The sequence below is a fragment of the Zootoca vivipara genome, chromosome 6, assembly GCF_965207765.1.
Source record: "Zootoca vivipara chromosome 6, rZooViv2.hap1.1, whole genome shotgun sequence".
In the NCBI taxonomy this organism is placed as follows: domain Eukaryota; kingdom Metazoa; phylum Chordata; class Lepidosauria; order Squamata; family Lacertidae; genus Zootoca; species Zootoca vivipara.
This window is the reverse complement of record NC_142589.1, coordinates 28,461,041-28,488,770: the sequence shown is the minus strand read 5'-3', so window position 1 is coordinate 28,488,770 and position 27,730 is coordinate 28,461,041. Positions and strand designations below refer to the sequence as shown.

Here is a 27,730-nt window from a genome sequence, read left to right as displayed (position 1 = left end):
ACCTGGGCGAAACTAGCACTCAGGCAGTCCACTCTACTCTGGTTAGCCATGCTAAATAGCCTACTGGCCATCTTGCCCTCTCGTTTTCACTTCTGCTTCTTAGAAGAGAAACTCAGCCCATGTGACATACCTAGGAGAAAATCCCCGTCTTTCTAAGGCTAGAAACAGCCATGGGATAGCGATTTTCACAGAACTTCCAGTTGCCTGTTCAAGTTGAAATAGCAGCCCTGAGAGAGGGCTGAATATTTAGGCAAGATTATAGTACCAGATTGGACCCATTCTCACTGTGACGTTTCCACGTTCCTTCAACGTTGGACCTTATTATTATCGGTTAGTGGTCAAAAAATATATATATATATATATTTTGGCAGAGTACCTTGTTGAACAAAATTGGCAGATCATTTCGCACATAGGAAAATGCTCCCTCTGGTATCGGCATCTTGTATTTATTTGCTACCATGCTGAGGCGCATTCCGATTTACAGTATAGCTAAGAAGCATCTCCTTTGCTTAGCTAATTTACTCAATATCTACATTCTAAAGCAGCACCTAGCCAAATGAAAGGAGGATAGTTCTGTGTCCTGATTATATCAGTTCCACGTCTCCCTCTTTATAGGCTCCCAATTTTTATTTTTTATTTAGCTCATACTTGTGATTCTTTTCCATGCAAAGACCATGATTGGCATCAGTTCACATGCTGGGGCAGTCTAGGCTGGATTCACTGGGTTAGAAGAAATTTGGGCCATTTCTTAAATCCTGAAACAAAGGGATGACATACCTAATGCCCACAGCGTGGCATAGTGCTCAAAAATGATGAGTCTGAACAGGACATCCACCACAAAATGTATCTGTTGCAGCCTTGCTTACGCCAAGGAGAACCGCACAACAGTTCACATGAACCATATTCTACCCAATTTACTGGACGCATGCAGCTTTTAAAATATGGAAGATAGAAGGGGATGCCTTGTTAAAGTACACAAAGTAAGGGATTTTTTTTAATCTATAGAAGGGTGTTTATTGACACTCAATTGCCAGCTTAGTTAAATTTGGCTTTCATATTTAAGACCAAAGGTAAATTTTGTAGGGTTGCTGTTTTGAAATAGTAATAGTTCCAATAATTCTCACCGAGAATCTCCCTATCTTTTTTTCCCCATCAGGCCAGCCAGCCCCACAAGCTAAGAAATAAAAATTGAGTCAAGGCACACAATTGCACTCTCCCCCCCACCCAATTCTTGCCCTTATTTCCATTTCTTTCCATGAAATTAAAGCAACAGTACACACTCAGGCTGGAGGTACGCAAATTTCATAGCTTGGCACTAGCCGTTCTAGTGTGGATTTGATTGATTAAAAGAACATTTTCCCCTCACAGCTTTGTTTGGATTTCCCAGATTTACTCTGGAAAGAGAGAGCGAGAGTGGAAGAGAGTCTTCACTTTGCTTAAGAGTACTCTTTGAGAAACTTTATGTGGAAGTCTTTCACTTTCTCCAGCAAGATCTTTAGCTTCTCTACCGGAGGGAGAATGGTCATCCTGCGGAAACAGGAGGAAAAAAAAGTATTATAAAATGACTTTTGAAAGCAGGGAGACCATGTCATCAAAAAAAAAGAAAATTTAATACAGCTGCTGACACTGCAGCATGCTTTGTCATCCCTGTACCTAAAGTGGTAAGTGCCTTCTCTTTGTCCAAAGCCACTTCCAGGGACAACACAGATCCCTGTTTCCTCCAGAAGTTTCATACAGTAGAACATGTCGGGAGCCATTTTATGAGCCTGCAGAAATAAAAATGATGTAATAATTAGAAACTAGAGAGTGAATAGCAAGTCCCGTTTTCATGGAATCATCGAGCTAAAGAAACCTCAGCAGCCCCCTAGTCCAGGCATCCCCAAACTTTGGCCCTCCAGATGTTTTGGACTACAATTCCCATCATCCGTGACCACTGGTCCTGTTAGCTAGGGATCATGGGAGTTGTAGGCCAAAACATCTGGAGGGCCACAGTTTGGGGATGCCTGCCCTGGTCCATCTATGCAGTTAAGTTCCTCTCATTATATAAAAAAAGGATGCTTCCAAATACTTTTATCCGTTCATCTATCTGGCAAAGCTTCTCTGCAGCAGCCGAAAGTGCCCTCATTTTGTAGGGTCCAATGGCTGTTGCACTTGGACCATACAGGTAAAACTTGGAAAATTAGAATAGCGTCGAAAAGTGCATTTATTTCAGTAATGCAACTTAAAAGGTGAAACCAATATATGAGATAGATGCATGACATGCAAAGCAAGATATGTCAAGCCTTTATTTGTTGTAATTGTAATTATTTGTCGTTAGGCGGGTCAATTATAAATGGAATGGAATTCATGAAATGTAATAGCGGTGTTTATTTTTGTATTATTGTAACTATTTGTTTTATTACTGTGGAAATTCCAAAAGAAAGCCTTTGTAAAAATTAAAAGGAAAAAAAAGTTGCATTACTGAAATAAATGCACTTTTCGACGATATTCTAATTTTCACCTGTAAAGTTGGTCGCACCAAGGACTGTCATCTTGCCCCTGTGTTTCTTTAACAGCTGTTTGACAGGCACGAATCATACTGGTGGTGTGTTCACCACGACGTTTCCATAAACATTATTATTGATTATCAAAGGACCAATATCAAAGGGTAGGAATATCATCATACTAGTGTGCTACAGGTGGCCCAAGATGAGATCCTGCAAATCTAAGACATGCCACCCCTGTTGAGTAATGGCGCTTCAGGAAAATTCAATTCAGCTCCTGTAAAAAAAAAAGTACTGATGTCTCCCCAAACCAGCACAGTGGCTCCAGAAAAGCATCAAAGCTCCCCTGGCCTGGAGCTTCAAAACTGGAATGGCAACAATTGCACAGCTGCAGCAATAGTAATAGCAGCGGTTGGGGAGAAGTCTCACCTTTGCTGCCTCGATGGCCTTGGAAGGGATGAAGATTCGTGGGAACGCATACATAGCCCCCTGAAGAGGGTTGCAGTGGATCCCCGGTACTTGATTGAACATTTCTTCTGTCAGTTTGGCTTTTTTGGCGAGGATGCTCAAGACAGACTCTTTTTCCTGATTTGTGGGGGAACACACAGCAATGTCACACCAAAGGCAAATGAACTATGTACCACAGAAACGGCTTGCGTTGCCCTGCAGTTCCTCTCTTCCTTAGGGTGGTGCTTCTCAAAACTTCTGAGCAGAGCCCTCTGCTTTCTAAACTTCCTAGGCCTTCTGTCCTCCCCCTCCCACCCCACCCTGCCAAGCAACACAAACCGCCTTAGTTTGACAGATGTGTGCAAAGGGAGCTTCGGTGAAGTGCTGTGCACCCCAGCACTGAATGTAAGAATCTGCGTGTGGATTCAGGAGATGCAGGTATCACTTTAGCTTCCCTCTCATGCTTGTCATTCTGATTCTCTTGTCATTACTGCACAAGGTAGACACACACACACCTTGATGAACTGTGCATACGACTCCTCCCCAGGTACAGGAGGATTCACGACAACATCCATGGCGGCTTGACCTGAGACCGGCGGACACAGACGGACTGACAGAAGCTTCACAAGTTGCCCTTTAATATCTGGGTGCAAGTTAATCACCTCCATGTAGCCGCCTCTGTAGCCACACCTGAGAAAAATGAGATAGTCAGGAGGGTGGGGGTAGTGAATAGAAAAAGAATAGGAAAGGAGAAAAAAACAACACGTTCTGAAACACTCATGGCGATGATAGCATTGCGTATATAACATGCCACCTGTTGCTTCTCACCTTGGACATTGTTTGATTGAAAGGCGGGGTAGAAAAATCTTTAAAATAAATAAAATCAGTGCACTAATATAAAACCGCAAGGAAGCGTTGACTTTTAGAACACAAGAGGGACAAATCTCAAGCCAAAGAGGTGTGTCTGTCCCAATGCATTGCCCTTGGGATGTTGTTGGACTCCAACTCCCAGCAGCCCCAGCTGATGGGCTAGGGATGCTGGGAGCTGTAACCCAGCAACATCTGGAGAGTACAGCAGATGTCAATTGGTATGTGGAGGTCATTAGCATCTTTACTGGGCAGTCATGAAGCAGCTGGAGTGGCGTCTGTACAGCCAAAGATGTTATGAATTCTCTCTCTCTCTCTCTTTTACTGTAGCTCAGCATAATGGACAAGCCTTTTAAAAATAAAGACACATATTTACATTTTTGAAAAGATATGGGGCGGAGAGTAAACAGAATAAAGTAGGGGTGGGGGTGAAGTGCCTTACATGTAGGTGCATAGCTGCAGACCGCCATACATTTAACACACATGGCTGCCCCAAAGAATCCTGGGAACTGTAGTCTGAAAGGGTGCCAGGAAGCACATGCATGCCACTTCCTGGTGATTCCTAGCAACTGGCATTCAGGGGCTTCAACAGTGGAGGACGGACATAGTCACCACAGCCAGTAGCTGTTGACAGCTTCAGCCATCCAAGTTGGTGGCCATCTTCACAACTTCTTGTGGGGGGAAACATCCAAGATGCTGCATGAAGCAGTACTGTACTTTGTTTTGTCTACCCTGAATCTTCGAACATTCGGCTTCATTGAATACCCCCCCAAGTTCTAGTGTCATGAGAAGAGGGCGAAGTTGATTTGGCAAGACACCATCCTACACTGATCTCAACAGCTCAGCAGGGAGCGGGTAGAAACTCCTATCTGGGAGTCAGCATGTTTGGGTGGACTAGAGAAACGAAGCTTCAGCTTATTGAGATATGAGAACCAGGACACAGTGAAGAAAAAAAGAGGAGGCACTACGAAAACTTACTCGCCCATGTATCCTTTAGAGGTAGAATGAAAAGAAGCTAGCTCCACATTGTTACAGTAATCTGGTCCCATTTCGTAAAGGATCTTTTTGAAGGAGTGAAACTGACAGCTCTCCGAGTAGACATTATCTTGATAAACCTGTAACCAGCAGGAAAAGGCACATGTATTCTTTGTTTATGAACAAAGTAAAAGATGCGGCCTGCAATTTAATGCTTTAATTACCTCATCAGCTAGGAGGAACAACTTCTCTTCCCAAGCAAAGTGGATCACATCTTCAATGCATTTTCTGTTTTGAACCTGACCTAAATTAGGGGTGGGGGGTGGGAGAGAAAAAACAGAGAGCTCTGATTAATAAAAATCTGTAAGCAATAAATCAGTAATCTTTCAATCCCAGAACAACAAAAGGGGGGTTTCTATTTTAAAGCCCTTTGCAAAAATGCTCACTGAAACTTCCCTATGCTTCTCTAAGTAAGTGATGGGGGGGGAGAGACTCCTTGCTTCTCCCCCCCTCCCCTCCATTAAAAGAGAAGCACACAGCTGCTTCAAAGGGCACTTTTGCAAAGGGTCTTAGCCCCCACTCAAGAACTGATGAGCAGGGACTTAATTCTGCTGCCTTGGCACGCAACAAAGGCAGGATGAAAAGCTGTCCTCCTGCCCATCACTTAACATCACTTAACTGATGACGGGCAGGTGGGTGAAAAGTCATTAGATAAGGAAAATTACAGCACGAAGACAAAAAGGAGTTCTGCAAACCTGTGGGATTTCCAGGGTTGATGATGCAGAGGACCTTTGGATTGCAGTATGTTTTGGCTTCATTCAAGGAGCGGCGCAGTTCATTGACATCTAGGGCCCAACAGTTCTCTTCGTCAAGGTAATAGTTGATCTGAATGGCATCCAATTCCGAAATAGCAGCTGAATACAAGGGATACTGGGGGATTGGGATCATCACTCCAGTTCGGGATCTTCCGCCCCCTGAGACAAGGATCTTTAGAATAGTCTGGAGGGGGAAGAGAAAGGTTATTTAACAAGTTTGTGTTCCATTTCTCCCCTAAACAAATAAAAGAAAGCGTCAACATTACAACAATATTTTGCAGGCTTTTCTAAAAAGTGCTTAAATTTCTTCTTGAGGGTGTTTGAAAAACCAAGAGTGTTTGGGGAAGGGCTGTATAATAAGCTCTGTGGTTCATCTAGTTAGGCATTGTCTACACTGACTTGCTGTGGGTTAAACCACAGAGCCTAGCCCTAGGGCTTGCCAATCAGAAGGGCGGCGGTTCAAATCCCTGTGATGGGGTGAACTCCCGTTGCTTGGTCCCAGCTCCTGCCAACCTAGCAGTTCGAAAGCACGTCAAAGTGCAAGTAGATAAATAGGTACTGCTCCGGCGGGAAGGTAAACGGCGTTTCTGTGCGCTGCTCTGGTTTGCCAGAAGCGGCTTAGTCATGCTGGCCACATGACCCTGAAGCTGTACGCCAGCTCCCTCGGCCAGTAAAGCGAGATGAGCGCTGCAACCCCAGAGTCGTCCACTACTGGACCTAATGGTCAGGGGCCCCTTTACCTTTACCCTGACTTTCAGCAGCCCTCCGGGACTTAAGACAGGGGTTCCTCCCAGCCCCACCTGGTAAATGAACCAGGGATCCTTTGCTTACAAAGCACAAGCTCCCCCACTAAGTTACAGGTGGAACTTTGGACTGATCCAACCAGGTTCTTTTTATATTTCGAACACAGAATAGAGATGGAGGAACCTCAGCTTCAGGGGCCTCCATCTCTCCCCAAGCCACACCCCCTTACTGACCCTCCTTTGCACTCTTTGGGAGTGTTTTTGCTTGGCTGAGTCCTTGAACTCTCTTGCTGGCTTAGATGGGCACAGACCATGCCAAACCCTCCGAAATAATGATCCACCACTGAGCTCCCGCTGAATTTGATTAATTGCTGGCTTTTAGGGCTAATGAATCTAAAGAAGCGATTCCTGCTTCCCCGAGAAGAAAAGGAGCAAGTGCGGCCAAGCACGGAGATGCGTGCCGTTTCTGGCAAAGCTTTACATAAGCAGCTAGTAGTCCACCTCCACCCGCTGCCAAGCCAGAGGCCAAGAACACTGGGTGAATCAATAAAACTGTGGGCCCAACGGTGCTGCAATACCAAACTGTGCCAGGCGATGGCATTTTCATTAAGGTTTTTTGCAAGGCAGCCAAAAATGCCTGAATGTATAAGGGGGTGGGTGGGGGAGTGCGGAAGCGGCGTGTAGGATTTCAAAGTTACATATTGACAGGAACCCCCCCCCCCCAATTTGCAGCAAACCTACGCCACCCTATATATACTGAAGCTGAGGTGGGTTTCCTGCTGCAGGTCAACAAATATTGCATTGGCACTATTTCACCCACTTGGGTTGCCAATGTTAGTGGGAGGGAAGGGGGCGAGGTCTGGGGGAGGAGATCTTGCCGCATGTTTAACCATGCGTTATGTGCTTTAACCATGGGTCCCTATACAACTCACACCCTCAGCAGAGAGTTTAGGCAATGGTCAGGAATGATGGGGGACCCAAGGTTGAGGAGTTTACAGAATAAAGGAATTTCCCCCTCATTGTGCTGACAAAATCAGCTCTCTCTCTCTCTCTCTCTCTCTCTCCCCCCCCCCCAGTTCTCGTTTTGCATGTTAGATCAAGCCAGGCCACTGACACACACAAACAGGGCCTTGATCTTGTTTTCCAGGGAGAGAAACCTTGCAAGGAGGGCCTCCTCCACATGAACAGGTCCTGACATAGAAGCCTTTCATTCCTTTGAAATGCCTGGGGCCAGAGAGACAAAGAATTGAAGCAATTATATGGAAAAAAAGATCATAAACAGAGAGAAGAACGCCTGTCCACTTCTGCACCATATGAAGGCCGCGGCTAGGAGTTTCAAAACTAGGACTATTTCTTTGCCCATCTCATGCCTTGTATGGCTGCTTCTATATTCCTTTCCCCCTTCATCTCCCCTTTTCTCTCTGGACAACTGCAAAGCAAATATTCAAACCCTGCAGAAGCTCAGAAGTTGCTGTCAGAGTAACGTGTGCTATCCAAGTATAGCTCGGTAGAGCATGAGACTCTCAATCTCGGCACCATGGGTTCGAGACCCACATTGGGCAAAAGATTCCTGCATTGCAGGGGGTTGGACCAGAAAACCCTCGCGGTCCCTTCCACTATTATAGGAATCTAGGGATTTATGTACATTCACTCAGGCTATGCCGCTCATGCCAAGTGATAGGTTTGCCTTTATATGGTCAGAGTGCACCCAAGCTTGGGGTCTCAATGTCTAGAGCTAGTGGGGTGTAGGGGTTAGGAGACTGGACTAGGACAGAGAAACATTTTCAGCCTGAGGGATTGCAGTTCCTTCTGGGCAACTTTCCAGGGCCACATACCAGTGCTGAGCAGGGACAGAGGCAAAAATAAAAATAAAAGAAATTGGTGGGGCAATGAATGTAATTTTTTCCCTTTGTACAGTAGGCTACACATACTCACACACCCCTCTCTGTCCTCCATCCAGGGAAGTAGGAGGCATCATCAGAGTTCAAGAGTGCATTCCAGCCAGGCAAAAAAAATACTTGAGGGCATGATGGGAGAGAGCATGAGGCCTGAGGGCAAAACAGAGAGGCCTGGAAGAGCCCAGTCTGGGCCTGAGGTTCTCCACTTCTGCGCTAGGGCCCTGGCCACCAGCGTTCAAATACGAAAATCACTGGGTGACCTCAGGCCAGTCTCAGCCTATCATTTATCATGTTATGACAATAAAACATATATACTACCCCAAGTTCCTTGGAGGAAAGAAGGAATATAAATATACATAATATTAATAATAATATAAATATAATAATTTTACTGCATTTTTATCCCACCTTTGCTGCAAGGAGCTGAAGGTGGCGTGAATGGTTCTCCCCCTTCCACTTAATCCCCACAACAACCCTGTGAGGTAGGTTAGGCTGAGAGACCGTGACTGGCCCAAGGTCACCAAGGGAGCTTGATGGCTGAGTGGGGACTTGAACCCAGGGCTCCCAGGTCCTAGTCCACCAAACCACACTATCACAAGAACGATAATATATTAAAAAGCAAAACGTACAGCAATACCGTCGCTAGCTCCTGTTGTCAGGTATATGTTCTCTGGATCTGCAGGAACGCCTCCATCCCGTCGCTCAATGTAGGCTGCAACATCTTCACGGATACAGTTCACCCCTTGGCTGGCACTGTAGGAACCTGTCAGGGAAATGGGGACATCGTTAGAGATTTGCACTCAGACAAGCAGAAACATTTGCAATCCCAGAACAGGTTTGTCACTGAGCTGTCCAAACCAAAACTCAGCCGCCCTTCAAAATCCACTCTGAATTTTGCATTGCAGCTGTCCAGCCAAGTGGTTGTTTAGTCGTTTCCGACTCTTCGTGACCCCATGGACCAGAGCACGCCAGGCACTCCTGTCTTCCCCCAGCCAAGTAGTGTGTGTTAAAAAAAAGCACCCATAAAAATATTAGTGAAAACAGACCAAAGTTATATTAGGAAAAACTACTTGCAAAAGGGGGGGGGTATTAGGCAAAATTGCATACAAAAATGGATACGAGGAAAGATTTGCACAAAAATGCTGACAAATTTTCCTAATGACAAAAAAAAAAACCAAACAGATAATGGTAATGTGGAGAACCAAACTTAGGTGTAAAAAATGAGAAATTAAAAACCACGAGAAAACCCGAAATTGACAAATTTGCCTATCCCTACTACCGGCCCATTTCTTTTCCTTTGAAATGTTTAGAGCCAGAGGCAACCCCAAGCACACTTGTGCAAGTGGCTCTTCTGCTTACCCATTTCCAAATGCATGGGTAGGATTTCCTAGTAGGAAGAGTTGTAACAACGGCCCTTGTGCGTTAACTCTGTGCTCCCTTTACTACCCAAGTCCATTATGAGCACACGCCTGAGAGATGCAGATCAACTCATCCAGCAGCCTACTTATAGCTAAGAAAGCCCTGCAGTCTCCCTAGCAGAATGCATTCAATAAGCTGTGTACTTGTCTCCTCCTTCTCCATCAACCATGGGTCCTAATATCTTCAATTTATCTCGAAGGCTGCAAGTCTTTTCTTTCTTTTGTGAGCACAGCCAGCCTAGGATGAAAGACCTGCTTTTAGTACAAAGCACAACACTTACCACACACAACTTGTGGTACTAGGATGGCTTTGAATAGGAACTAATTAGCTGAGACTGCTAATCTCCGTCTGTGATACTAGCAGTGCTAATGCTGCTACCTACCAGTTTCTAGCATCCCAGGGACTAGAAACTTCATTGTGAAGAAAACCTTTGCTTTTTTCCCCTGGGTCAGACTACGAGACTCCTCATTACACAGCAAAGGGAGATGGAAACTGGCTGGCTTCCTTCTCATACAGTTGCACTTCCTTATAGATCTAGTTAAACTAGTTTCCAACTTGAATCAATATTAGGCACATCTTTATGGTCTAGGAAGTTGTGCACGAGTGGGAGTGGAAAGACAGAGAACGCAAAGGCAGGCAGATTTGCTACGTGGCTAGTTAAAATCAGCCCAGCAAGGGATTTTATCTGCCAGCTGGCCAAGGTTATTGAAGTTCATCTGAACTTGAGCAACAGGGAGTGTTTAATGTGCAGTTTTTAAATTTTCTTGCTGTACCTCGTTAAGAAATTACTGTTCGGTCATCCTCCAGACGCAGGTAGCTGTCTTAGAAGTAGGCTCTTATCTCTCATGGGGGATAAGGCAAAACAAAGAAACAAACCCACACAGAACTTATGAACCTTCACCTCTTGTCCAATGCCAAGCTTTCTGAGCAGATCCTGGTCACCAAGACACAACATGTCTGCTTATCAGTGTGCTTTCAGAAAATGTTACATGCTGCTCTGGTCCTAGGGTATTATTCAGGAGTAAGTAGACTGGCACACAAAGTATTTGCATCAGGAGAAAGCAGCAGCTGCAATGTCGTTTCTGCTTTACTGAAAACAAAAATCGCTGTGGGGTGGGGGCTGTGCTGATCTGGAAAAGGTCCTTGTGGTTTTGGCGTTCAGAATGTTCAGAATAGGCAGGATTGAAGCCATTAGAAGCAAGCCTATTGTAAGCTGCTAATATTACTTCATAATGATTTAAAAAGATATCTTTGCAGTGAGATACATTGAAGGCCATCAAGGCGCTGGGAAATGCAAAAAAAAAAAATCACATGCCAAACTAAGAGCAGAGCTGCTAGTCAGAATTCAAGGCCACACACATCCACACAGAGTGGTGAGAAAGTCACTTCCCTATGGTGTGATCTCATTTGACAGTAGTATGCATGTGAATCCCGGAACCAAATTGGTGGAGCCAAATGACGTGGGTCTTTCTCACCCTACCTTTGTACTCAGTTTGGACAATGATTAGATGGAAATAATTAATGCAACTGACTTTCTCCGTGATTCCTGTATTTGAGAGAATATGGCTGGTATGTGAGATCACACAAGAAAGTGGCTTGCTTGTGTGTGTGTGAGTGAGAGAGATACATGCAAAGTCCCAGGTTCAATCCCCAGCATCTCCAGCTGGAGCTGGGAGTTGTCCCCTGTCTGAAAACCCAGAACTTCTTTGCCAATTGGTGTAGACCAGGCATGTCAAACATGCGGCCCTCCAGATGTTTTGGACTACAATTCCCATCTTCCCCAACCACTGGTCCTGCTAGCTAGGGATCATGGGAGTTGTAGGCCAAAACATCTGGAGGGCCGCATGTTTGACATGCCTGGTGTAGACAATACTGAGCCAGATGGACCAGTGGGTCAGATTCAGTATAAGGGAACTTCATATGTTTCCATCTGAAAAATGAGAGACCTAGGTTGAAATTCTGAAGAAAACAGAATCTGAAAGGGTATGTTCACATATCCCAATCCAGGGAAAATTCAAATTTGGGCTGCTGTTGATTTCGCAGTATGTAAAAGGAGTCAGCGGTGGCAATGGTGCAAACAGGCCTTCGGCACAAGCCACATTTACACACAGGGGTGACCAACTCCCAAGAGACTGCGATCTACTCACAGATTTAAAAACTGGCAGTGATTTACCCCCTTTTGGGGGGTTCAGGTTGAGCTTTTTTTAAGAAGGAGGAAGGCCCATTTTTGGGGGGGGGGTCGGGTCAAAGTTGTTGAGTTTTTTCAGAGAGGAGGTAAAATGTTGAGCTTTCTTTAGGGGAGCCACAGTTGTTTAGCTTCTTTGGGGGGAGCCAGTTATCTACTGCGGACATCCAGTGATCTACCGGTAGATCACGATCTACCTGTTGGACATGCTTGCACTAGAAATATCCAAGTGCAAATGTATCCCTTGTTCAATGACAACTCTGCTTTGTGCTTGTTGCTTTGCACAGGTCATGAACAGATTCCGGATTAGCTGGCTCCTACAACCCAGTCTGTTAAGGCACAAAAAGCCTTCAAGTGATTTCATGAAAAGGAAAGCAGTCAACAGAAAGGAACGAGGCCAAGCACAACCTAGAAGAACAAGCAAGGCAAACATACAGGCTGCTCCAACCTGGTGCTGCCCAGATCATTTTGGACTTCAACTCCCACCAGTCCCAGGCAATGGTCATGCTGACTGGGGCCGATGGGAATTGTAGTCCACAGCATTTAAAGGGCACTAGGTTGGGGGTGGCTGAGTCTCAGAACAATATAAAAATGTTCAAAGGAAACAGGGAGCAGCACTGAATGTTATCTAATGCAAGTGACTGTACTTCCCTCCCCCTTGATGTTGATTGGTCCTGACAAATGTCAAGTAGGCACTTATCACAAAGAAAATTAGGGAAGAGCTCTTTTTCTTTAATTATGCCTTTAATCATGCCACAATAACTCTCTTTCCCTGCCTGGAATGGAAGTAATAAAGGCTGTCAGATTCTGTAGTTCTCGGACATACCCTACAACTAAAGCACTACCTAGATAACAGCAGCATAAACACAATTTCTCTTAACTTTTCTTGGTTGGGGGGGGGGGCGGAATTATGGCACTGGGTTAAATTAGGCTGCAATTTTATGTACACCTGTTTTGGAATAAGTCACGTGGAAACCAGTGGGACTTACCAGTACTTCCCAATAAACCAGGCTGGGATCGAGAACTTAAATGCATGCAAGAGTGAGCCCCTGAGAGTGAGCCATCATTGAACACAGCAGGACTCACTATTGAGATGTGCATAAGACAGTATTGTTGCCCTCATATTTACTGGGGCTCCCTATTCCTGAGGAGGACAGGCTTGAGCAAAGTCTGTGCAATGGGAATTCTGTTTTGCCTCGTTTTCCTGGTTTTCCTGTTTGCAGGAAAGTTAATTAATCTGAACATGGCTTGAGCCTAAAAGGCTTTTTTTGTTTGCAAGAAAACAAAGAATGGGAAAGAGGAGTTGGCTACATGGTGCAACTATGTACAGTGTCCCACAAAGCTTTCAGAAGTAATTCTGCCACTTTCCAGAGTGGCTGAACAATTAATCTCTCCTCCCAGGAAACTCTGGGAACGGGAACTCTGTGAAGGGGAAACGGGGGTCTCCTAACAATTCTCAGAACCCTTAACCAACTACAGTTCCCAGCAGCCTTTTGGGGGGAAGCCACAACTGTTTAAAGTAGTACAATACTGAATTATATGCATAGTGCAGATGAGGCCCAGGAAAGGAAATACACAAAGTTGTCAACACTACCAAAACTGGTCTGCAGACTGTGGAAGGTTGGGTAAGAAAAGGCATGCACATTGATAAAATGTGCATGGAAAAAAAGGATCTGGATGTTCTCCTGTTTTTAAAAGGCCAAAGAAACATGGCTATATACTTAATTAATTAAAATTATTGCTGTGGAAGATCTATAATTTAAATTAAATTGGTAATATGAGAGGAGTACCTAAGCTGTTCCCTCCGCAACCCTGCAAGATCCGCCTCGCTCTCTTCTTAGAGTCCTCTGGGAAGCTTGGGCTGTCCAACAGGTTTGGGTACGTACAAAGTGCAACTACCTACATGGTTGAGAAAAAACAAAGCACACAAAAACTGGTTTTCAAACATAAAGAAACCTTACTGCTACTGAGCATTCCTTGTTCTATTTTAAAAGATCATTTTTCAACCTTCCTCCATTACCTAAAGTACCTGGTAGGTTTCAAATGAGGACTGCTGCTTAGTTTTTAAGTCAGAAAGGTCATTTATAACAAAAACAAAAAAGTCCCTTAGGATTTGCCAGTAAAGTCTGGAGTGATCAATGGCAGCTGATCAATAGGCACCAGGGCCTTAATGCTAACACAAGCAATTTTTCAGAGATCACGGGTAGCTGCTTTCCCTTGTCTTAGGACAGAGATCAGCAATGTGGCATCCACAAGGATACACACATACAACTGCAGAGGCTTTACCTAGTGCCAAGAGGGTTCCTCTTCCTCCAACTCAGACTGGACTTGAAGTGCTTCTATTGTAGCATAGGCTGTGGTTTGTGCTCGGTGGAGAGATATTTGTGTGTGGTTCCAACAGCAATTTCTCCAGTTTGCAAAAGAACCCTTGGGGTGTAGTGGTGAAGACCGCTGGACTAGGGTCTGGGAGACCAGGGTTCAGATACACACTTGGCCATGAAGCTCACTGGGGGACCTTGGGCCAGTCACTGTCTTTCAGCCCAGCCTACCTTACAGGGCTGTTGTGAGGGTAAAATGGGAAGAGGAAAACCTTGAGCTCCTTGGAGGAAAGGTGGGATATAACTAAAATAATAAAATAATAATAATAATAGGTGCCCATGAGTCCAAACAGGTTGGCAAGCTCTGGCTTAATGCTTGAAAACAGCACACCCTCTAGCCTAGCCTTCCTCTTTGACAGCAGCTTGAACTGCAGCAAGTGTGAATTGATTACATCTGAATCCCACTTTGCTTCCATAGAAGTGAAGGTCACTTGCATGGGCTCCTTGGAGTCCTAGTCTTCTATCCCGGTACTGTACCTCCTTAGCTTCTGCAAAAGAACACTGCCCTCATAAAACTGAGCAGGGAGAAGGACGGGGACACAACTAGAATGAGTTCGCTCTAATTGTCATTGGTGAGTCTCTACCGGCTTTTGGGTGCCCTGCCTCCTGCCCTACCAGTTGCAATGGGCACCAGCAACCACTGGGAGAACCTGCAATGGCTTGAGAACCATCGTACCTGACGAAGGAAGGTGATGGGTTGTTGACCCATGGCGTGTGCGTCCCCAATGTTGGCCTTGATGACCTCCGTGAAAGGCTTTTTGATCCCCTAAGAGGAGAGAGCACATCAAAGCTTTATTCAGATACAGCGTATTGGAAGGGCACACTGTCTTGCTTTTTACATGCGATACCATCTGCAAAGGACGACGGCAACAAAACGACACTGGTGAAGAACAGGAGGCTCTCCAGAGAATCAAGGAGCTAGAAGTTTTGCCTACCACTATCAGGGGTGAAAGAAGGAATTGTACCTGGTTCTCCACAAAAAGGCAGAAGCCCAGAGAGAGAAGTGTTTGGGTCAAGCCAGCAGGGTGGGAAGACACTGGCTTCAAACCCTGCACATTTGCAGCAAAACAAAAACCCTTGCAACACCTTTCTCAAAAGATGGTAGATTTGTGTCTGCTTACATGGAGATAATCTCAGAGTAGGGCAAATGTCACCTCTGAGGCAACCCTAAGGCCCCCCCACTTCCATTTTCAAGTCCTGGGAAAAACACGTGGTTGGAGTGTCACATTTGAACTGGAAAAATGTGGATTCGAATCTCTGCTCATTCCAGGAGCAAGCTGGGTGGTCATGGGCAAATCACTGAGTGCATTCAGTTATCACATTTCCAATTCTCTAGATCAGGCATCCCCAAACTGCTCTAGGTCATGGCTTGGAGGGTCAGCAAAATGTCCTATGCTGACACATTCTCTTCACCTCTCGCAGGCCTGGTTTAATGAATAATACCCTGGGCTTGACCAAACCACAAGAGTCCTGCAGGATCAGATCAAAGGTCCATCTTTACTCAGCCTTGTGTTCCCAACCGTTTCTGAAAAGCCCAGAATCAAGAACATAATGGCAATAACTCTCTCCAGGTTTTTTTCTCCTAGTAGTAGTTGGTATGAAGAGGCATGGAAGAAAGAGCATCTCACCTGGTGGGCCAGAACTATAGCAGTAGCCTGCTGGCGCTGGCATCACGGCAGAGAGGGGCATGGGTGAAACTAGAATGAAGATGGGGCTGCATGGACCTTCTGGCCGGAGTGCAGGATTGGCTCTGCCGGTGTGCCCATGCAGCCCCAACAATGCTGCCACCTCACCCCTCTGAGGAAGCCGCAGGGATGCTGGTGCGTGGAGCCTATTGCTGCAGCTCTGCCTCGCTGGATGACTAACACCACAGTTTACAGTTACTCTGGAAACAGCAAACTATGGTTTCATCAAACCCTCCTTTCCAGGATTGCAAATCAGGATCAAACTGTGGCATTCAACCATGAATAAATAAGGAAGCTTGCTCAAATGACAGTTTTCCAATTACAGTGGTACCTCGGGTAACAGACACTTCAGGTTACAAACGCTTCAGGTTACAGACTCCGCTAACCCAGAAATAGTACCTTGGGTTAAGAACTTTGCTTCAGGGTGAGAACAGAAATCACGCAGTGGCGGCACGGCAGGCCCCATTAGCTAAAATGGTACCTCAGGTTAAGAACAGACCTCCAGAACGAATTAAGTTCTGAACCCGAGGTACCACTGTAAAACAAGTGATCAAACCAGGAAGGAACACATGAACCACAGGGCTTGTTTCCCATCCTTCAAACCATATTTTGCAGAATTGGAAACATGGAACCTACAAACAGCCACTGTCTCCAACCCTAGCGTGTCTCACAGATGCTGCCTGTTCAAACCAGCAGAGGTTCACCATGGTATCTTGACAAGATCTTACCCGGACCTGCCATGGGAAATCGAGATGCCCAATCTCTGGGCTAAACACGCAATCTTGCTAGTCACCTAAATTGACTTTTTGGGAAACCGTCCTGACCCTATGCTTTGACAGAGGATTATTTTTTAATTATCTCCTTTTAGACTGAGCCTAAAACACAGGAACATAGGAAGCTGTCATATACTGAAGGAGATCATTGGTCCACCTAGCACGATTTTGTCAAAAGCTGAGTGGCAGTGGCTCTCCAGGCTTTAAGACAGGAGTCTCTCAGCCCTACCGAGAGGTGCAAGGGGTTGAATCTGGATGCTTCTGCATTGCAAAACAGATGCAGAAGAGAGCCATGGCCCTTTCCTGCTGCAGTAACTCTATACTGACCGACTAAGTATAAGGTAACTCTATACTGACGATATAAGGAAAAGAATGTACTTTGGGCATATTTTGAACAAGCAATTATGGAGACCAGAACTAGAAAAATAAGAGAGACAGCAAGTGGAAGATTTGGATGTCTTGCAAAAATTATAAAGAGAAAGGGGGGGGAATAATCTTTTACAAGCATATTGCTGAGCACTGATTAACTAGACCTGTGAGTTGCATGTTTATGCTGCCATTTCTTTTGTTTCTACAATATCTTAGTTTCACACTGTGCTTGGTACAAGGACTTCTGATATTAAAAGTAATGACATACATTTGAAAGGTACACCATGGCCCTTAATCCTTACAAGTTACAGCACCAGTGTTGTTGCTTTTTCCTTTCCTGTCCTGTCCTTTTTTTGCAGAGAACAAACCTTTCCAAGAGAACATTTGATGAGCGCTGGCTTGCCATCAAGCTCTCTTTATATTAAAATGAAGAACCCTGCTGAGAACATTTTGCTAAGCATATATATTTACAATATTCAGTCAGCATGTGCAAAGATGTACAAAGGCCAAGCTTGTTCTCAGTCTCCCATCATGAGTTACGAAGCTTGGAATTAAGGGAATGTTTTTGTTTTCCCAAAGAAAAACATCAGGCAACCCCTGGATATAGTTACTGAAGCAATGGCTGTCATGGATACAAGGTTAGAGGTGTTTGAGACATGGGGTTCAGGAAAGGGAGGATATGTTGTATCAGATGAAGTAATTCAGGTCCTCATCCTGGTCCCATTAAAAACACTGACAAAAAGTAGAAAGGCTGTCCAGAAACTGACTGTGAATTGGAAAAAACAAAACAGAACCACCATCCCAGGCAGGGATCTAATTTCATTTGCACAGGGCATCTCAGAGAAAAGGTCTTCCTTGACATGAAAAATACCAGGGGGCTATTTGCTGAAACACAGCAGGGCTGCAAACCTTCCAACCGGCAGGGCCCCTGGCAAAAATCCAGGGTACCAAGGCAGAAATCCAGTTGAAACTTCCCTCCCTGCCACACCAGAAAAGACTTAGCTTGTACAATTCCTAGTTTTCATGTAGAATGCTTGTTTCTACTAATGCTTCAAAACTGGCAGCCTTGGAATAGAGTCAGTTGGCCATTTATCTGCAGGCTCTCTTTCCCATCGCCTCTAAGAAGTGACAACCAGCCCCTCCTCCACTTATTTGGAATTATAGAGAAAGAGGCATGTAGGTCAGAAAGCAGGATAGAGAGGAATTCCCCACCCGCAAAAGCACTCATAGGAACACAGGAAAATGTGTTCATCTAGCTCAGTACTGTCTACTCTGACTAGCAGCAGCTCTCCAGGATTTCCGTCAGAGGCCACTCCCAGCTCTCACCTGGATACTGCTGACTATTGAATATGGGACATTTTACACACAATGCAAGAACATAAGAGAAGCTTGATGGATCGAGGCAACAACCTATCTTGTCCAGCATCCTGTTCTCTTAGTGGCAAACCAGATCCCTATGGGAAGCCCAAAGGCAGGATTCTGAGTGCAAAAGCACTCTCCCCGCTTGAGATTCCTAGCAACTGCCATTCAGAGGCACGCTGCTTCTGACAGTGCAGGTAAAACATAGCAATCTGAGTCTCTGAATACTAAGCACCTTTTATATACGTATCGTAGAATTATATTAGGAAGCATGAAACTTGTGTCCAAACAAACATGCAAAGCATTGCTGCAACTGGCTGCAAACTTGGGAATAAAGAACCAGCAAACTCAGCTGGACTCAACTTCCATGAAAATGTGCAAAGAACGGGGCTGTCAACCTTCTTTTTCCGTAAGAGAAAACCAATTTAAGCACCAGTCAATTCAGCTTCATAACAGACCAATGCATCTTTTAAAACTGTCCTCGTCTGTCCTTGTGGCACTTAAGCAACCACAAAATGTTGGCAGGCTGGCAGTGCAATCCTGCATGCATCTACTCAGAAGTCCCGCTAAGTTCAGTCTAACAGGACCAGCCTGTACACACTTGCCTGGGGGTAAGCCCCATTGAGCTCAGTGGGGCTAACCTATGCAATCTCCTGTTATCAAACAGGTTCACCGCAGACGCAACTGTCCTGCTTGTCAAACCAGCTGGTGTCATTTTGGTGTAATTGAAGCTGACAAGAGCTGTAGCTGAAGGGGGAGGCTAAACAGTCTTGATAGTGACCTCAAATGGCACCGGACTGTTTGATGAGCCTTACGGCTCCCTAGAAAGGGGTGATGTAACTAGAAGGAACTGAAGTATTTTGCTATGCCTTAGCAGTGCAAGTGTGAATGCGCTTTTCTGGTGAATAACCTTGTTTTAATGTTATTATTTGTATGTATTTATCTAAGAAAATGTATATACTGTTTAATTGTAAGTAAAACCTCTAACAAATAGAGGATGTCACTGTACATTACTTCTCATATTAAGGGAGCCCTGAAAGGAGAGTGGTCAATTTGGAATAATTTGTAAGAAAATAAAATTAGGGCAGGAGAAGGAAAGCCTCAGGTCTTTTAGGCTGCAATTCTCTTGTAATGTTGCATTACCTTGTAAAACCAATGGCTCAGTCTTGTATTTAGCATGGGGGAACATGCTGCAGGCTTATGATGTACAACACATTACTATCAGCACTTAGTATACACCATACCCTCCAACATTTCTCTAATGAAAATAGGGATAAATAAATAAATAAATAAATAATGCCCCATCCATCTGACTGGGTTGCCCGCACCAAACTGGGCAGCTTCCAACATATATAAAAACATAATAAAACATTTAAAAATTTAAAAACTTCCCTATACAGGGCTGCCTTTAGATGTCTTCTAAAGGTTGTATAATTACTTATCTCCTTCACATAACTCCATACCCTCCAACATTTCTGCAATGAAAATAGGAGTGTTCTCAGGAAAAGCAGGAAATTCCTGGATCAAATCAGAAACTGGGATTACTTCTGTAAATCCGGGACTGTTTCTGGAAAATAGGGACACTTGGAGGGTCTGGGATACAGTACCTAATATCCATCATTACAAGCACACCAGAGGGTTTTGTACCCTTCTGTGCAAAGCCATGGAGGAGGGAACGTTAGGTGTTCCCTATCCCACTAGGAGCTGCCACAATTCATACATCTGCTTGCGATGTATCTTTCCTGTTCCAATTCTCCCCTAACTCAACTGGCAAACAATTCATTTTATTTATTTAACCAAGTTGTTATACCTCTTGATTACAAAACGCCTCTAAGCAGTTTACAAAAATATAAAAAGGTAACAACAACATGCCCACAAGGAGCTTACAATCTAAACCAGGCATCCCCAACCTTCGGCCCTCCAGATGTTTTGGACTCCAATTCCCATCATCCCTGACCACTGGTGCTGTTAGCTAGGGATCATGGGAGTTGTAGGCCAAAACATCTGGAGGGCCGCAGGTTGGGGATGCCTGATCTAAACTGATACAGGAAGGACACACTGCAGTGTCCTCATTGCCTTTTTATACCGTCCATCCTTTACCTCCAAGGAGCTCAATGTGATATACATGGTCTTTTCCTACACCCCTGTGTAGGTTAGATGAGGTATAGTGACTTACTCAAGGCCAGCCAAGTAGGGATTTGAACCTGGACCTTTTTGGGCCTAGTCAGTCATCCAAACCACTGCATCAAACTGCATCCCTTGTACGGAAAGGAGGCAAGGGTACCTGGTCACTACACTGTAAGGAGCAGGAGGAATGAGCAGGGCTTTCAAGGGTAGGCTGGCATAGGGCAGAACAGGATATCATTTTATTTTTCTGGTATGGATCCAGGTACAGGATCCCGGATTCTTGTTGAATCGTGTCCTTGGCACACTTCCGTGTATGCATTCAAAAGATTTCTCCCCTCTCTCTTTTATTTAAAGCAACATGTTTCGTTGGGAGAGGCTCGAAGTCACTTAAGCGATGCCAACAAAGCTCCTTCCTGGTTGATGTTGCACACAAACTGGACAAGAGTTATGACAAAACACACATACTCAACTCATTTTCCCTCTGCGCTGGCATAGGTCCAAAGCATTTTTCAGGTGTGCTCAAGAAAGGGCTCTGCACCTCAGCAAGTCAAACATGATAAGTGTGTCACGGATGCCAGCTCACAAGAAGTGAGGCCAATAAGTCTTTGGGGGCCTCAGTCAATTTGGTAGAGCCCAACAGGGGGTCCAACATTATGCCAGCCTGCCTCCAGGCTTGGAGCATATCCAGAGGAACTTTTGACTGTGCTCTTTGAAAATCTGATTCCATGCTATATCGTGATCCATCATTATACAGTGGTGAGGCTAACTTCAGAGTGGACATGTGTAGGAATGCATTGAGCTGTTGGACCTTTTTGGCTCTACAGGCTAGATCCTTGTCATAGAAGAACACCATTGGCCAAATTTGACAAGTGGGTGGGGCTACCCACCTGTCAATCACACATCTTTAGGAAGTGGGGAAACTTTTGGGTTTCTGTTTGAGAACAACGAACTAAAAGCCCCCTTGGGTGTATGAAATTAGTTATAATTCTCTGGTCCTGGCCAATTCACAATTTGGCACAGTGACATCTAGGAATCACTACACTGGATAATACTTAGATTTTTGTGTGTGTGTGTGTGTGAGGGGAGGGTGATTGTGGTAAAGAATGGAACTGAGTAAAGGGCCACCAAGTTGCTGATGATGTTTTAGACTAAATATAGACCCAGCATGAGACATTAGATAAACTTGGGTTTTTTATTGCTATGAATGGCTTCCTTTGATGTTTGCAGACAGCCACGTGCTATGCAAATTGGATGAAGAGGATTTCCCTACCTGCAATAGAAATTAAGAAAAAGCAGTGCAACGTTTACAAATTGTGCTGCATAAAAATTTACTCTCGGATTATGAAGGGTCAAAAAACCAGAGCAGTGACTAAGTACCATACAGTAATACCTCTGGTTATGTACCTTCCTCCTTGCGAACGCTTTGGGTTACGATCTCCGCTAACCCAGAAGTAGCTGCTCCCGGTAGCTAACTTTGCACCGGGATGCAAGCGGAAGTCGCGCGTGCAGTGGGAGGCCCCATTACCAAAAGCGCGCCTCAGGATAAGAACAGTTTCCAGTTACGAATGGACCTCTGGAACAAATTAAGTTCGTAACCGGAGGTACCGCTGTATTGACTCGAGTCTAATGAGTCATTGAATCGAACACAGACTTCAATTGTCAGAACCTTGAAACCAAAAAAAGTACAGTGGTACCTCGGTTTATGAACACAAATGGTTCCGGAAGTCTGTTCATAAACTGAAGCGAACTTTCCCATTGAAAGTAATGGAAAGTGGATTAATCCGTTCCAGACGGGTCCGCGGAGTACTCAACCTGAAGCGTACTTAACCCGAAGCATGGGTGTAATTGGTTCCGGAAATCTGTTTATAAACTGAAGCGAACTTTCCCATTGAAAGTAATGGAAAATGAATTAATCTGTTCCAGATGGGTCCGCGGCATTCGTAAACCGAAAATTCATAAACCGAGGTGTTCATAAACCGAGGTTCCACTGTATTTGCTGGCAAAGGTAAATGTGCCATTGAATCTAATGTGCACCTTAATTTTCACAATGTAATTTGGCGAAAAAATGTGAGCATTAGATTCGAGGAAATATGATATCTGCTACAGAGGCCTCACTTCATACTTATGGTTCTATTCAAGTAAGGCCTACTCAGATATGAATGAACCAAAGCTAGTCATGTCCATTAACTTCAATGGGACTATTCTGAGCAGGGCTAACACTGAATACCACCATAGGAATTGTTGCAGATGCATTTACTCACCCCTTCACACCAACACTCCCTGTTGGTGGCACATTTTATTTGTCTTACGTGTGCGCAGAGAGCCTAAATGTGAATTGCTGGTAATAGCACCCTGGTAGGTTGATCTTTTTTATTATTATTAAACATTTTTATTAAAGAAAATGATTTTTAAACAATACGAATTGCCAATACATATCCAATTACAATTCCCCCTTTCTCCCCCCTCCCATCAATCCATCTCCCGCCCCTTAAGGACTTCCCTCAGCTCCCCTCTCTGGTTTGTTTGTACATATTGTTTTCTGCATATTTTAAAATTGTGCATATCATTGCCTTATCTATCATATGTTCTACTAATAAATTGTGGACGTTTAATCAAAACCTGCCTGGTAGGTTGAGTAAAGCCATTTTTACACCACCTTTCTCCAAACAGCCAAGTTTTATGTTTCTAAATCGAAATAAACTGAACCAAAACAAAAGTTCCCCAAAAGTAACTCTTCCCCCATCTTGGCAGTGTATGCGCCTGGGGAATTCTTGGGTCATGTGCAAACATGCATCAAGAATCATGGCCCTAAAGCCTGAGTAAAATGCCAAACAACTAAAGTAAACTGAATCTGAAAGAAAGCATTAGCTCAGAGTTGATGAACTTGTGCCTGAAGAATGCAGCTGTAGGCTCATGCACATTATTAAACTTTCCTCTATACAAATAATAATAATAAATCTCTGTACAAATAAACCTAGCATGTTTGGAAAGGTTCAGGCAACCTAGGTTATGAATCACAAAGTCAGGCAAACCTCTCTGTTCTCCTCAATCTCTCCATCTGCAATAAGTGGGATGTTGCCAACTTAGACAAGGTAAGGCAACAAAGTGAGCCTTGTGAAACAGCGCTGAATACTTTGAAGTGTTATACAAATAAAAATATTTTAACATTATTCAGAAAGGACTATTGATTCGAAACAACCTGAGAAAACATAAAACATAGGAGCCGGAGAAAGGGATTCAGAAGTGAGAGATGCAGTGGAAGAGTTCAATTTATAGTGGTTTCTTTTTGCAACAGGAACTGACTCTAGGTTAACTCTAAAGAATCTGCAAATGAAACACTGAATGGCAAAACCGAACAAGGATTCTCATGGCACCTTTAAAACTTAATACATTTATTGTGGTGTCAGGGTTTGCTGGAACAGACTTAGCATGGCTAACCTTCTGAAAAACTGACCAGTTATCTATTACCCCTTTACATAAGACAAAGGAGTCATTAACTACATCAGAGGGCAGCAGAGGCAGAAGAAAAGTAAATATTAATTTATGAAGTATCTGATCACAAACTGACGCAATTGGATGACACAGATTGTGGGAGGGGGGTATTTGCTTTTTTGGTTGGCTTTTTAAAAAAGATTTCTGAGTGACTGCCTAGCAAAAATATTAGGCTGTAAAAAATCAAAATGGATATGATATGCAGCTTGAAGCTTATCATTCTAGTTTCTTAATTCTTTAAAACAAAGCACTTTTTACTGTTCTTTCCTAATGTCAGTTTTACCTTTAAATCACCCATCCGAAAAAAGGTCTACGGTAATTGAAAGTAGACCCAACTTTTTAATGTGGTAAGAAAACCAAGTGAAGCTTCTCAAAAACTATTTTGGAAAATACTACTGAAAAATAAATGTATGCTAACATGATTACCTCAAATATTTTTTCCAGTGAAACTTTATTTCCATGGTCACAAACCTATTTATGTGAAAACAAGTTCTGCTGAAATCCATTGAACTTACTTCAGTGCAAATTGTAGACTCTATATACTGCGTAAAATTAAGGTTGCAATCCTTAGAACACTCAGTAAACCCCACTAGATTTACTTCTGAGTAAGCACACATAGGATCACTCTGTATGAAAGCATTTATTCTACTGAAACCAGTATTCGAACATGGCTGTTATTTTAAAATGGTACAAGTGTAATTTTATTCAAAGCAAAGGCAGCCATGGAAAGTTAGGTCCGAGGATTAACGCCAGAGAAATTCTATTTACATACACGTGGAAGTATAATGGACAAGACCTGCAAGACAATCCTAAGCATGTTTAATCAGAACCAAACCAGCCATTTTGCGCTTGCCTCCCCTCCCCGGGACAACTGTCCTATATAATGCAATTGTCCTATAACTACTGTATTAATTAGTAAAGCCAGAAGCTTGGAAAGTTACAGGGCCGTTCCCAACCCTTGAAGTGTATGCGTAAAACGGAATTAATGCCGTTCCGATAGGTTGTCCACTAGCCTCCGCCGCGTTCCCTCCCTGGGCCAAACTCTGTCCTGGTTGTTGATGCAAAAAGCAGCGTGCCTCCTTCGCTCCATGCGGGCTGGCAGGCCTCCCTCGCCTGCCCCAATCAAGAGCCGCAGCGGCGGAGGAGTGGCCCGGGGGCGGCGGCCCAGGCCGGCGGCGAGAAGAGCTGCAAGCGGCCGGGGGGGAGGGGGCGTGAAAAGAACAAAAGCAACCTCTCTCTTCGTTGAAACCGGCCAGGTACCAGCTGTTATACCTATGACACTTCTAGTTGCCAGAGCCATTAGGCACATATTTCCGGGAGGGGGGTGTCATTCGCAGCGTGCAAACAGCGGGTGTCTTTTTCTGAGCAGACCACCCTTCCCCCCCCCCATTGCAACAAAGCTAATTCATTCAGGCAGCCAAAACCCGCCGCTCCCCACCCCACCCCCTTACCTTCCGCAGCTCGTTCTCGATCTCGCCCGCTTTCAAGACAATGGGCCCCCGCACGGCGTACTCCACCGCTTTGACTTGGGGGTTCATGGATTCCAGCGTGAGGATCTTTTCCCGGGTCTGCTTCTCCTTGATCGGTATCGCAGAGGCCTTGGCAGCGCTGCTCCAGCGTGCCAACGGACCGTCTTTCCCCGGCGGCCGGCGGGGCCGGGCGGCCGATCTTGGATGCTTGTTGCCGGCCACTAGCGAGGAGACGAAGCGCACGGCCGCCTCTGTCCGTTCATTCTTGCTGCTTGGGCGAGCGGCTTCTTTGGCGAGTCCCGAGAGGCGATGCATGTTTCCCCCTTGGAGGGTGCAAATTCCAGAGGTGGTGAGGGAAGCAGTCACATCCACCTCGGAAAAAACAACAAACAGAACCCCCCCCACACACACACAACCCCTGTTACTTCGCAACAGAGATGCAATAAGACCTCACGAGCAAAATTTTAAAATAAAATAAAATCAACGTTGCCCGGGTACAAGTGCATGCTTGTCAAGGTTCTTTTCCCCCCTCTTCCAAGCAACTTGACGGAAAGAGGGCAGAGTTGGGTTTTTACAAGAAAGAGCAGTTATGCTCTCACCCAATGAGGAGGAAGACTCCCAGCATTGCAAGGATTAGGTCCTCGCTCGCAGTCGCAATCTGTATTCTCTGCAGAGGAGCAAAGTCCGGGGAAATCCCATCCGGCCAAAGACCCGAGACACCCCCAACTGCAAGCCCGCCCCTCCAAGACCCTCTTTCCCCCGCTACCGCCTGTGGAGATAAGAGATTGCACCAGCCAGTACTGTCAGCCGCGCTGCCTGGTGGGTCTTGTAGTCTTGCTTCCCTCTAGCTGAGCCAACCCAGTAGCACCAGGTGGTGACATATGAAACTACCACGCCCAGAATCCCCTCCTGGGCAGCGCAGCCGAGTGCTTGTATTTTGTCATTGTGCTTGCGAGGATGTGGGATGGAGTTGGCTGTGTGGGTAATAATGGGGAGATCACGCCACATCTGAAATGCGATCTCCTTAAATACTAGCTTGTGTGGTTTTGCTTGCTTTTAATTTTAAAAGGCGAGGCTGTTTGAGAAACGTTGGCGTAATTATTCTTTCCCCTACGGAGGTGCAGTTCCAGATTCAAGAAGGCTCCCCAGGTCGCGCAACCAGTGCATGCATTATTAAGAGAACCTGGAAGAGATATGCGCCTCCAATTTCAAAGCCCGTGATAAAGGCTACAATCCTATCGTGTCCTGTGCATATTAATAGCGTGGTCATTGTCCGTGTGCAAATTATTGTGCAGCGACAATGGAACCAGCTGCAGGAAACGCCAAAGTATACACCAGTAAAAATATCACACAGAGAGAAAAACAAAGGGAGAAGCCTTCTCAAAATACAACCCAATGAAAACTCAGCAGGCTTAGTGGTCACAGAGTACAGGGCTAGGGGATGGAATGGAGTATCCTAATAAGGGGCGTGGCTAGCAACACACTGTACAGGTGCAGCTATACTGCAACATTCTGTTGCAGGCACACTTAACCACAATTTCTAGGGATATGGCTCCACTGAGCTGGATGTGACATCCAGATAAACTTGTTTAAGATAAAAACTGTAAAGTGTCTTGGCTGCACTGTAAAACTCACCCATAAGGATATAAGAATAGCCTGCCGGATCAGGCCAATGGTCCACCTCGTCCACAATCCTGTTCTCACAATGGCCAGCCAGGTGCCTGTTGGAAGCTTGCAAACAAGTCCGAGCTCAACAGCCTGCAGTTTCCAGCAACTGGTATTCAGAAACATTACTGCCTCCAATCATGGATTTCAGGGTTGTGGGTTTGAGCCCCGACAAACTTCCTGCATTGCAGGGGGTCAGACTAGATGACCCTCGTGGTCTCTTCCAACTCTTCAGTTCTATGATTCTTTGGAGCCAGAGCATTGTTAGTAGCCATTGGTAGCCTTATCCTTCATAAATTTGTCCAACTCCCCCCTCCCCACAATGAAATCTCTAGATGTTGCTCAGAAACTTTCAGCAGTGAAAAATAATAGTTAATATTATTACCTACAGCTGGACAAGGTTAAATCTTCATGTTGCTTCATCCTGTGCAGGGCCGGATTTAGGTTTGATGAGGCCCTAAGCTACTGAAGGTAATGGGGCCCTTTATATGTCCAGTTGTCCTTTGTCAACAACAAATTGTCGCTGTTTTTTGTGTTGAATATACTGTATGCTATATGGTAATTTATGGACCTAATAGGTA

The 27,730-nt window shown here is 44.8% G+C and overlaps 1 protein-coding gene across 1 annotated transcript; it reads right to left on the bottom strand.

Moving 5' to 3' along the window:
- Positions 1-988: 988 nt before the first annotated feature.
- GPT2 (glutamic--pyruvic transaminase 2) lies at positions 989-26,334 on the bottom strand. Its single transcript, XM_035119043.3, has 11 exons — positions 25,467-26,334; positions 14,887-14,976; positions 13,623-13,731; positions 8,858-8,991; positions 5,528-5,771; positions 4,997-5,076; positions 4,776-4,912; positions 3,446-3,620; positions 2,913-3,068; positions 1,654-1,766; positions 989-1,527 (listed from the first exon to the last, which is right to left on the bottom strand). The coding sequence occupies exons 1-11, from the start codon at positions 25,797-25,799 to the stop codon at positions 1,437-1,439; spliced, it is 1,662 nt and encodes a 553-aa protein (XP_034974934.1). The 5' UTR covers positions 25,800-26,334; the 3' UTR covers positions 989-1,436.
- Positions 26,335-27,730: the final 1,396 nt, after the last annotated feature.

Bases quoted from the DNA above. Each gene is read 5' to 3' on its own strand.
- GPT2 (XM_035119043.3), bottom strand. From the start codon at position 25,799: ATGCATCGCCTCTCGGGACTCGCCAAAGAAGCCGCTCGCCCAAGCAGC. The intron at 14,977-25,466 runs GTAAGGGGGTGG...CTCTCCTCTTAG, and splicing joins TCGAGAACGAGCTGCGGAAG to GGGATCAAAAAGCCTTTCAC. The intron at 3,621-4,775 runs GTAAGTTTTCGT...CATTTTTCTCAG, and splicing joins TCTAAAGGATACATGGGCGA to GTGTGGCTACAGAGGCGGCT.